Here is a 12,389-nt window from a genome sequence, read left to right as displayed (position 1 = left end):
GATGACCTGCCTTTGACTGCACCGGAAAAACGATTAATTGAAGTGTGCGTAAATTGACCCGAATGCTCCTAGAGAGAAAGAGAGAGAAGAGGGAGAGACGAGGAAAATAAGGAAACGGGTGGATCCATGTACGGGGGTTGTGGTGCCAAGTGGAACATCCCCCACTCTTTTGCGATCAATTCAACCATTTTGAATACTTTGGCTCTCTACCGTGGTCCAGCTTTGCTTCCTTAGACTGATTTCTCCTTCCAGTTCCCTACAGTTTTTTAATATTTTTAGGTTCAAAATCCGTGTCAAAAAAAAAAAAAATCAGAAACATTTATTTTGTAGAACTCGCTAAGAAGGTTTCCACGCTAAAATCAATTTAATCGGAGTTTGTTTTGTGACTTTTTTTATTTTTTTGGTTTTGTCATTATTTGAATTTTTTTCGCATTTGTTCGTTTTGCGCCAATTTTTTTTTAACTTTTTGATTCGTCTTTGTGAGACGAATCGGAAAAGTAAAATTTTTCTACTTTTACTCATATTTTGAACAAAGACCACTTTTAAGTAGAAAAAGTCAACTTTTTTTTTTTACTTTTTCTACTTCTTTGTTCAAAATATTTGGGTAAAAGTAAATGTTTTTTACTTTTTCAATTCGATTTGTCTTGTCGAGATGAATCAAAAAGTCAAAAAAATTTGGCGTAAAACGAACAAACGCAAAAAAAAATTCAAATAAGGACAAAACCACACTTTTTCTAAAAGTACGTGTTAGTGGTTTCATTTCGGCAGAGTTGTAAATAGTTGTTTACGAAGTCAATTGTGACTATCCAAAAGTGTTATGAACGGTCCGAATGTTAATAAAACTTTTCCGGGAAAGAGTTGTGAACTTTTCTCCGGAAAATTTTTATTAAAATCCGGACCGTCCAAAACACTTTTAAACGATCACAATTGGTTGGTTCATAGTTGAGAGAAATTCGTTGGTAGGGAAATCCAAGAGGCTAACTTCTGGTCCCATATTTTGTTGTTTAGCCGTGCGATACTTTTCTCTCACTAGCCGACTCCATTGGGAAAAATAAAATAAAATATGAGCCCTTAGAAAAAGTGTTCTCGCAAAAAAAAAAAAAAATGAAAAAAGAAAAAGGAAGAAGAAGAAAGAATAGCCTTGCCTTTATTTTTTTGTTCATTTAATTCAGTGCAAGTTTTCTGGTTTCTTATATAATTTCATACGGGAGAGAGAGAGGCGAGAGCTCCAAAGGTTAGTCTGATTGGTCAGTGGATTTGATTACCATGCAATTGATTAGAGTTCGACTCTTGAGATCATGCTGCAAGAAGTAATTTCTTTTGAATTCCATAGTTCCCGCATGAATGACATGCCTTTGACCGGACCGAGAAACGATTAGTTGAAGTATGCGTAAGTTGACGATCAGTAACTCATTCGTCATCAAAGTATACTTAATAAACTACTATTAAATCACCAGGGACGAAAATTCTTGTATATGGAGACTCCCGCAGGTACATCAAAACTTATGCGAGAAAAGAACGGCTAGCTCCTGTTTCGAAAGGCACTCCAACACGTGGAGGAAATTATTTTTGTTCTGGAGTTACAGATAAGGAACCACGCTTTCATTAAAAAAGGGAGACACCAAGTCATGCTCGCCCTTTGCCCATTGATGGCCGGGGAACACTATTATAACGTCAAGTCTAGAAAACAAAATAGTAAAAATTTAAGAACCACATTGTTTCAACTCGTAAACAGAATTACAAACTTTACCTTAGCTAGAGTTCTAATACACACGTTATACCGCTAACATTTCAAAAATCTATCGTAATAGATCTAGGTTTACATCTCCATATACTACAACTGACAAATGCTAGTTGATCTTATTAAAAAAAGGTGGGAAAAGAAAGATCTTACCAAATTATGAAGCTTGATGTATAGTGGCTCCAATGAACATAATGGGTCAGGATCATAATCTAGAGTCAAACTATATATTTGGGCATAAGCTAAAAGGAATGAAAACCTACGCCAACGCGATTGATGATAGGGCAGCTTCTCTTTTCTAGATTGGGATAGGGCCTAGGGGGGCTTCTGCGTAGCTTAATTATCAATCAAAGTTTGTAATGAGCACCTGTTGATTCGAAAGTTTCATGTTCAACTTCTGTGGATTGTACCTTAATTAACACATACGACATGTATCTTTTTCTATTCTATTGTAAAGATTTCATTTTTATCATTATATAACTAGTGTTTGTCTGTGCTTACGGCACTACTCACCCAACCAATTGATTGGAATTATCCTTTGAATCTGGTACAAAGAACACAACTATCAAAATCACCAAATACAATCAGAGAACTCAACCTCAATATTTCAAATTCGTGACTTTCCAATTTTTATGTTCTTAAATAGCCCCAATTTTTACGAAAATTGACAGAATCAACAATTAGTATAAAACTAAGTAAGAAAGAGGAGGAGAATTACTCTGGAACAATTTTTTATGCAACACCTACAAAGTTCTTTGCATGTAGACCTAGGTTTGTTCCCTTTGAATTTTCACCATTATCTGTGATTTTTCAAATTAATCGAACAAATAAAGTAGACCCATTACCATTGCTTCCAGATGTAGAACTCAATTTACCCCTCAACGTAATGTTTCTTACCTTCAAAACAAACCGACCAAAGCCTATTTGTTTACCTTCAAATCATCCGTCTTACTTGTGTGGACACCCTATTTTGGAATATCTGGATTAGTTTACGTACGGTCTTTGGTTCCCTGATGATGATTAAGGTCAAGAACATCTCGAGATTGTTGGTGTGTCTGAGCTTTGAGTGTTCCGAACTTCATTCAAACCTTTGTCAAGCCTCTTTCAAAACCCTTCAAGCCAGAACCAAATGGCCTCAAGCAAAACCCTACTAGCTTATGCCAGTATTGTGCTAGCGTGCGCCTATCAACTGCCACGTGTTAGTCATCGACCGTTGATTCAGTTATCACTAGCGCACGCGGGTATAAGGGTGGCGTACGCCAGTCAACTCTAATCAAATGTCACTATTCAACCACGTGCTCAAGACTTTTGCGGCCATCCAGTACATTGTACAATATCCTGATGATTACAAAAAATGCCGGGTTATCCCCTTCCCTCCTACATATCCTTTCAAGCCAAGTCCCATGCATGGGAGGCTCCTTCCTTAACTCAACCAGCCCTTAACCCCAACTGATGACAGCCCCTCTTCAGTCATTTTTGGCTATAAATACCCCCCTTGCATTCATGTGCAAGGGGTTACCACCATTAAGAGCATCCAAGTCGATCCTCTTTCTCTCTTTGTTCTTTGCTTCTTCTTTTTTCTTCCATTTTTAAAGAGTAAGCAAGGAATGCCTCCCTTCACACCATACTACCCTCACACTCTTCATCCATCTATTAAACTTCAAGCTCAAAGCTCAAACCCCTCATCAAACTCCATCTAAAAAAGGTATACCACCTTTTATCCTGCAACCTGTTCTGACCCCTGAGTGGTGCTAGCAAGGTCAAGGCTTGGCTCTAAAGCTAGCAAGGTTTCAAAGATTGCATTTGATGATAAGTGACGCCCGCCAGTGCCTCTAAGCTGTACGCAAGTTATGGCTGTACGTGCAATCCTGGTGTGGGGACCACTGATCAACTACTTTCTGCTTTTCTTTTTATTTTATCACCCTACTGCATGCTAAAAACTACTTTACAGCTTTCTGTATTTTAGGACTGTTAGTTGTTATTCATTTCTTCTGCTTTGGAAGGCCTCTGGAATCCTTCTGGTCATGTTCCAGAGCCCGGATGATGCAAAGCCAAACACAGGATAAATGAAGTGACTAGCGTACGGTCCCTTGAGACTGGCGTGCGGCAGTTCTGTCATGATCCAGTGGCTGGCCCTTGCTTCCCCACACTATTTATGGGGTGTCCTGTCCATTTTGTTTCTTTAAGATTATTTCAGCTATTTGTAATATTATATTTTGCATTATAAACTCCGTAGTTTGTCCTGGGTGTGCACTGGTCCATTCCAGAGCCCAAAGGGTTGAGAGTAGGAGTTGTGAACTTAGATCTACCGGCGCACGCCAGTCCTGTTGTGGAGTGCGCAGGTCATCTCTGTATGCAGTGGTATGGCCAGTGCATACAGGTTTCTTCCTGCGTACGTCATTCTGGGCTAGTGTGCTCGAGTTTGTCTAAATGCTCACAGGTACTTATTCTCAATCTATTATTCATTGTTTCTATAATCATCCATGCCATTTTGCCACATAAAATGCAACTTGTTACAGTTTTAATCCCTATTCATTGTCCCCCCCTCCCTAACTGGCCAAAAAAATGATTAACGAGAGAAAAATGCAAATATTTTACAAAGTGCCCGAGTAAAGACCGATCTCCAGATTGGGCAAGAGGGGTGCCATAAAAGCTTCCCCTCTCGTAACATGGCTCCCAAACCTCAGATATCGAGAAGGTGATGACGGACCAGTCTATGCTTTTTCAAAATCAAACAACGTAGCAAATGTTTCAAGTTCGGTTCCTTGGGTGTTTCACCGCAAAACCCGAGTAGCGACTCTGAATTGTAGCGTTTTGCCACGCTTTTCCAAAAAAGGGTGCACCCGATTTTAGGCACAAAAATGAATTTTTTGGGGCGTGTGCCCACAACTTGATGTTTCTTACCTTGCCGAGCATCTCCCAAAGCCGAGCTGTTTACTTGATGTCGAGATGTCATAGGGGGGGGGGGGGGGGGGGGGAATGGCGTTTGTGTAATATATTAGAAAGAGTGTGGATAAATTCTTAAGAGTAGGAGTTCACATCAACCATTGGATCAATTCAATCTTAGTCATTGCAATAACTTATCTTTTTGGGGGGCCCTACACCTTTCTGTTTTATATTATAGATTATTATTATTATTATTATTATTATTATTATTATTGAAGATATAGATGAAAACCTTTTGCTGATAAAAAAAAAAACTTGTGAGAGTTATCCAAGGTGATCTTCTATTTGAGATGTTCTCTTAAAAGGGTAAAAACTGTTAAATAGACAAAACTAGTAATAAAATTGACATGCTATGCCTAAAATTAAAATTCTAGTCACAGGTAAGCTGAAAGGATAAAGTTAAATAATTGAAAAAATTAACTCTGAAAAGCTTTTGTATGTCTTTCCAAATTACCTTTAAAATTTCACATTTACCCGTTTAAATTTTTGACTAATGATAATCTGACCATGGCATTCCGTGAAGCATTGGCTATTGCAGCAAATAGAGGTCTCTCAAAAATTATTGTGGAAGGTGATTCACTCCAAGTTGTTCAAGCACTCACCCAGGCAGGAAAATCATTTGTCGATTGTAGCTTTCTATTCTCTCGAATTGTTTAGTTATTTTGCCTTTGTTTTCCTCTTGTATTTCTGTGCATGTTAAACATTCTTGTAATAAGATAGCTCATTCGTTGGTTAAATGATCCTTATTAGGTACTAGACTAGAAGGGGGTCTTGTCTTCCGGTGGCTAGCTAGTCTTGTCTTTGATGATGTCCCATCCTTGGGCCGGATTCTAATAAAGTCCTATTGATAAGTAGAATATACCTAAGGAGCTCAGCACTACCAGGCCTACGAACCTGGGGAGTACGAGCTGTCTTCCCTCCAAGCCTCCTGTAGGGACCTACAAAGAACGGAGCAATGACCTTCCAGCTCCGTCCTTCGGCCGAAGCTTGAAGAAAGTCCAAGGACCAGCTCCGGCCCCTAGCTCCCTTGTAAAGCTTAACTTCTACAGTATTACACGAAAGATATGATTGTTAAGATAAAGATGCCACGACAGGAAGAATGAATCCTAAGGGATAAGGGAAGGATGGGATAAGCCCAAAGGGCCAGAGATATGAACAACCGTGATTGAAGATGGGATTCCTAGCCCTGGCAGGAATCCCGTGGATTCTTAGCTAAGGTAGGACTCCACACTCCTCACTCCTCAAAGAGGGGATCCGGAACCTACAAGATAAAGTCCTACAAGGACTCAAACTCCGATTGTAATGCCTATAAATACGACGGTAGAACACCAATAAACGGTACACACAACTCTAACACAAAGAACTTCCATTCATTTACAGCAAGGCTTCTACTGACTTAGGCATCGGAGGGTGGTTAGCACGCCACCATACCGGTGACACGAGTTATCACCTTTGTTTTGTAGGTCCAAGTCGGAGCTATCATCAAAGTTGCTTCATTAGCTGGCGTCGTCTGTGGGAAACCTATTTTTCCTTACGATGAATAGCTTTGTATGGTAGAAACCCGATCAAGCAGAACAATAATGGCTTCAAATCTCGAACAAACGGGTATCGAAGATGCTGCACAGGCCGCCGCTACGGCAACAACTACTGTTGCAGCCAAGGTTGCCAAGGCAGCCGAGGTTGCCAAGGCGGCTAAAGCGGCCAAGGTAGCCGCCGCCGCCGAAAAGGCTGCAAAAGCAGCAGAGGCTGCCAAGGCCGCTGCGGCGAATCTATCAGAGGGTAATCAGATCACCCTAGAAGCATTCGCCCATATGCAAGAATAGATAAAGACCTTAACCTAAGGGTTACAGATCGCGAGACAAGAAAACGCAAACTTGCGAAAACAAATCTCTGAGTCAAGTATCCCGAGATTACAAAATAGTCGCCATAACGACGACGAGGGTATGGAGGAAGGCGAATCCAGTGAAAAGGAAAGCCAAAACCAAAGAAAGTATGGTAATCCACCCCTAGATAAATCGCCTCACGAGCAAGGGATGATACTCAAGATGCAAAACCAGATCGAAGGATTAATGAAGCATGTCAAAGCACAAACCCCTGCCACGGTAGAGGAGTTGGTGCAAAACACGGATTCACCTTTCACTCCTGAAGTTATGAGACGCCCTCTCCCAAGGAAGTTTAAGATGCCCCAATTGGAAATATTCAATGGTTCTACAGACCCGTTGGATCATCTTGAGACATATAAGTCCTTGATGCACTTACAAGCAGTGCCAGATGAGGTAATGTGTCGGGCATTCCCAGTTACCCTTAAGGGAAGTGCCCGAGCATGGTTCAACAAACTCCCACCAGGAAGTATACGTAGCTTCAAAGAGCTTAGCACAAGCTTTGTAAGTTACTTCATTGCTGGTCAACGCTACGGCAAACCAGCAACGCATCTCCTGACAGTAAAACAAGGGAGATGGGAATCATTAAGAGAATACACTACAAGGTTTAATAAAGAGGTGGTCCAAATAGATGAAGCTGATGACAACGTGAGCATAACTGCGTATATTGCTGGGTTGTATTCAGAGCAGTTCCTATATCTTGTGTCTCAAGAGCCACCAAAAACCATGGCAGAGCTCATGCTCAGAGCTCAAAAGCACATGAACGCAGAAAAGACTGTCTATGCAAGACGAGCACGTGATGGTTTTGATCCCCAAGCAAGATCCAAAAAAAAGAGGAGATATCCATAATTTTCTCAGAAGAAGATCTCAAAGGGATCCAGATTCCCCATGATGACCCCCTGGTCATAACCATTGTCATAGCAAACTACCTCACACGAAGAGTATTGATCGACAGCGGAAGTTCAGCCGATATACTCTACCTTCATGCATATAACCAGTTAAAGGTCGGACGAGAAAGGCTAAGGCTTATGGTGTCACCACTAGTTGGATTTGCAGGTACACCTATTTACCCAGCTGGTCAGATAGCACTACCAATTACTATGGGAGAAGAGAAAAGTCAGATTACGCATATGATTGATTTCATAGTAGTCAACTATCCCTCAGCATATAATGCAATCCTAGGAATGACGACTTTGAACAAGATCGGGGCAATAATCTCCACTTACCATTTGATGATAAAATTCCCAACATCAGAAGGAGTTGTCTGTATCAGAGGAGAACAGAAAGCAGCACGAGAATGCTACGTTACTTCACTCAGAGGAGCTAACATTGCCATGAATATAGAGTGTCTCGACACTCGAGATGAAGAGAAACTCCAACATGGAGAACCCGTGGAAGAGCTTATAGAAGAACTCCTGGAGCCACGGCAATCAGGAAAGACAGTAAGGATTGGAACAGGATTGAGTACGACTGCAAAATCAGAGCTGTTACAATTCCTAAGAAAAAATAAAGACGTTTTTGCATGGTCCCATGAAGACATCCCCGAAATTGACCCAAGGGTCGTATCTCACAAGCTGAATGTCGACCCCATTGTACGTCCAGTTAAGCAGAAGAAAAGAGCCATTGCTCCAGAACGAAATGAGGCGGCAGCTAAGGAGGTAGATAAGCTCATTCAAGCGGAGTCCATCCGTGAAGTTCTTTACCCCGATTGGTTGGCCAACGTGGTCATGGTGAAGAAATCTAATGGCAAATGGAGAATGTGTGTAGATTTCACCGACCTCAATAAAGCGTGTCCAAAGGATAGCTTTCCCCTCCCCAGAATTGACTCTTTGGTAGATTCCACTGCCGGACATGAGCTTTTTAGCTTTATAGATGCATTTTCAGGATATAATCAAATCCAAATGCACGAAGGAGATCAAGAAAAAACCTCATTTATCACCGATAGGGGATTATATTGTTACAAAGTATTGCCCTTCGGTCTTAAGAATGCAGGGGCGACATACCAGGGGTTGGTCAACAGAATGTTTAAACAACAAATCGGACGCAATGTAGAAGTATATGTAGATGACATGCTGGTTAAAAGTGCTAAGGCACATAACCATGTTGATGATCTAGAAGAAACCTTCCAGGTTCTCAGAAAATACCGAATGAAGCTCAACTCAACAAAATGTGCTTTTGGAATCTCCTCAGGAAAATTCTTAGGTTTCATGGTGTCTCAAAGAGGGATCGAGGCAAATCCAGAAAAGATTCAGGCTATACTCGCCATGCGTTCACCGCGGAATATAAAGGAGGTCCAAAAGCTCACAGGACGAGTTGCAGCTTTGAGCAGGCTTATTTCACGAGCAACTGACAAATATCAAACATTCTTCAAGGTTTTGAAAAAGGCCTTTGAATGGACAACCACAGAGGAAATAGCTTTCACCCAGCTAAAGGAGTATTTGGCATCACCACCACTGCTGGGTAGGACTCAGGATGGAGAGAATCTATTCATGTACTTAGCTGTCTCCCCTCAAGCCGTCAGCACGGTTTTGGTTCGGGAAGAGCAGGGAACCCAACTCCCAGTATACTATACCAGCAGGGCATTACGAGGAGCTGAGTTAAGATACCCCAGAGCTGAAAAAATAGCCTTTGCAATGGTAATAACAGCCAGAAGGCTACGGCCATACTTCCAAGCTCATCCAATCAAAGTGTTAACAGACCAACCACTTCGAAGAATTCTCCACTCACCGGAGACGTCAGGCCGACTAATTCAATGGTCAATAGAGCTTGGCGAATTTGATATAGAATATAAACCTCGAATTGCCATCATGGCACAGGTATTGGCAGATTTCCTTGCAGAATACACATATCCAGAGCCGGAGGAGCTCCCTAGAGAAGAACCCAAACCTTGGGTCCTTCAGGTCGATGGATCAACGACTAAAGATGCAAGCGGAGCAGGCTTAATTCTAACATCCCCGAAAGGACAACGGCTTAGCTACGCGCTTAGGTTTGAGTTCAAAACGACCAACAATGAAGCCGAATACGAAGCCCTAGTGGTTGGATTGGAGCTGGCTAGTGCCATTAGAGCTAGCCATGCGTTGGCCAAAAGTGATTCACAACTGGTTGTGGGACAAGTCCTCGGGGAATACACCGTCAAGGAAGAGATCATGCAAAAGTATGTGGATAAAGTAAAAGCCCAAGTTGCGAAATTGCAAAGCTTCAATATTGTTAGAATCCCAAGGGAGGAAAACAATGAAGCAGATTATTTGGCAAAGCTGGCCACGGCTAAGGAGGACGCTATTCCATGGAATACACCTATAAGATACTTAGAGTTGCCAAGTATAGTCTCCCCAGATATACAAGTTCAAGCCATCAATTGCAGTGACTCATGGACTGGTCCCATAGTTGACTATATAACTAAGGGGACACTACCAGGGGATAAGGTCAAAGCCAGATAGCTCAAGATCAGAGCTGCAAAGTACTTGATGATGGGAGATGTGCTATATAGAAGGAGTTTTTCATTACCTTACCTAAGGTGTCTCACCACAACGGAGTCTTTGCAAGCTATGCAAGAGGTCCACCAAGGAATATGTGGGGATCACCAAGGTGGCCGCATGCTAGCTTACAAACTCCTTAGGTTAGGATACTACTGGCCTAGCATGCAAAAGGATTGCAACTCTATGGTGCAAAAATGTGAAAAATGTCAACGCTTTGTAAATATCATTCATGGATCACCTACAGTTTTAACCCCAATGAAAGGACCTTGGCCATTCGCCCAATGGGGGTTAGACCTGATTGGCCTGCTTCCTATAGCTGCGGGCCAAGTCCAGTAGCTGTGGATTACTTCACAAAGTGGGTTGAAGCTAAGGCACTGGCCACAATCACAGCGGAGGTTACCACTGGCTTTTTATGGAAGTTAATTATTAGCCGTTTTGGATTGCCACGAGTAATCGTTACGGATCGAGGGAAACAATTTGACATTACTCAGTTTAAAGCATACTGTATATCTAAGGGAATACATGTGCATTATGCCTCTAAAGCTCATCCAAAAGCTAATGGGCAGGTCGAAGTTACGAATCGAACCATCAAAAAGGGGATAAAGAAGAGGTTGCGAGAGGCCAAAGGAACCTGGCCGGACGAACTTTACAATGTGCTATGGGCATATCGAACAACACCCCGAACTGCAACTGGAGAAACACCATATTCTCTTGCATTCAGGGCAGAAGCAGTAGTCCCCATCGAAGTGGAACTCCTCAACTACAGGACTGTAAGCATCGACCACCGAAAACCAGGAGGATCTTAAGGCTGAGCTAGATCTCTTGGAAGAAACAAGGGAAAAAGCAATGGCCAAAATAGCCGTTTACCAGCAGAGGATGGCCAAGTACCATGAAGCACAAGTTAGGTCAAGAAGCTTTCGTACTGGTGATCTAGTTCTACGGAAAGTTGATCCCACTGGGAAGAAGGTGGGCAAGCTCGGCCCAAATTGGGAAGGTCCCTATCAGGTCCTACACCACGTCAAAGCTGGTGCATACAGGCTCACAACCCTAAGGGGAAAAGAACTACCGAACTCATGGAACGCAGAGCATCTCAAGAAATACTACAAGTAGGTGCTTACAGTGGAAGTATATTTTTGCTTTTCAATTTTCGCTTCTGTTTTTAGAAGATTTTCAGTTTTCAATAAAGCTTTAGTAGCAAAGATGTTTTTAGTACCACGTGTTTTACTTACGAGTCTGTGAGACCAATAAAAATCCCCACGAGGGACAATTGTTTGCTTTTCCTCCTAAACCAATGATTAGAAAAGAGAAGCAGAAATCAGAAAAATAAAACTCAAATTTTATTAATAAATCCACACCCTAAGGGGTGTGGACAGTTTTTTACATAAAAACTTCATGGGTAAACCCACAAAGTTACAGCCTAAACACTATCTCCCTCCCTTGGAGGGGAGGGAATAGGAAGGGTCGGCTGCCCTCGGAAAGCTTCCAACTGGTCCCAGTTGGCTATCAGCACCATGCGGACCGTCTTCTCCATGACAGAAATAGATTCTGCCATGGCCTCCATCTTTGAAGACAGCCCATCAATGGCTGCCTTCAAACTCTGCAGCTCTTGACGCAAGTCAGAGGTTTGCTCTTCGTTCGCCATCACAAAATAAGAATTGATTATGAAGTGAGAAGTAACCTCTGAAATTCGTCAGTATTTATAGCAAAATATGGGCGGTTCATTAACCGCTTGCTGAGCCAATTAGCACAATCATAATCAAAGCTGTGGGTAAAACCGCCACTCTAAAACTGCCTAGAATATTGGGAAGTTACACATCCGATTACCTCGGGTAAATTAAACGACGACTTTCAAATTTAAGCAACAAATTTAAAACCCCAAGGGCCAATCCGGTGTGTTATTAAATAGACGTAGCACAGCTATGCAAAATAAAAAGCTTAGGAAAAATATCCAAGCTCTTAGACGTAGCACAACTATGCAAAATAAAGAGCTCAGGAAAAATATCCAAGCTCTTAGATGTAGCACAACTATGCAAAATGAAGAGCTCAAGAAAAATATCCAAGCTCTTAGACGTAGCACAGCTATGCAAAATAAAGAGCTCAGGAAAAATATCCAAGCTCACAGACGTAGAACAGCTATGCAAAATGAAGAGCTCAGAAATAATATCCAAGCTCATAGATGTAGCACAGCTATACACTCCACAAAACTACAATTCCCCTAATGAATACCCATGGGAAAATCTAACAAGTGTATCCATTGTTTGGACACAAACGATGAACACACTTAGGGGAGTAAGACGTAGTATATCTATACAACAAACAGATAGAATTCAAAACTAGAAATCAAAA

The 12,389-nt window shown here is 41.7% G+C and overlaps 1 protein-coding gene across 1 annotated transcript; it reads left to right on the top strand.

Annotated features, from left to right (window-relative positions):
- The first annotated feature begins 6,630 nt into the window (after positions 1–6,630).
- LOC131301614 (uncharacterized) lies at positions 6,631–10,004 on the top strand. Its single transcript, XM_058327984.1, has 2 exons — positions 6,631–7,369; positions 7,489–10,004. Exons 1-2 carry the CDS (start codon positions 6,631–6,633, stop codon positions 10,002–10,004), a joined length of 3,255 nt encoding a protein of 1,084 aa, XP_058183967.1.
- The last annotated feature ends 2,385 nt before the right edge of the window (positions 10,005–12,389 follow it).

This window comes from Rhododendron vialii, chromosome 9a (genome assembly GCF_030253575.1).
Source record: "Rhododendron vialii isolate Sample 1 chromosome 9a, ASM3025357v1".
Taxonomy (NCBI): Eukaryota; Viridiplantae; Streptophyta; class Magnoliopsida; order Ericales; family Ericaceae; genus Rhododendron; species Rhododendron vialii.
This window is presented reverse-complemented; position numbering and strand designations above follow the sequence as displayed.

Coding starts and splice junctions, on each gene's coding strand:
- LOC131301614 (XM_058327984.1), top strand. CDS start 6,631: ATGGAGGAAGGCGAATCCAGTGAAAAGGAAAGCCAAAACCAAAGAAAG. Junction 7,370..7,488: donor TGCAAGACGAGCACGTGATG/GTTTTGATCCCC, acceptor CCATTGTCATAG/CAAACTACCTCACACGAAGA.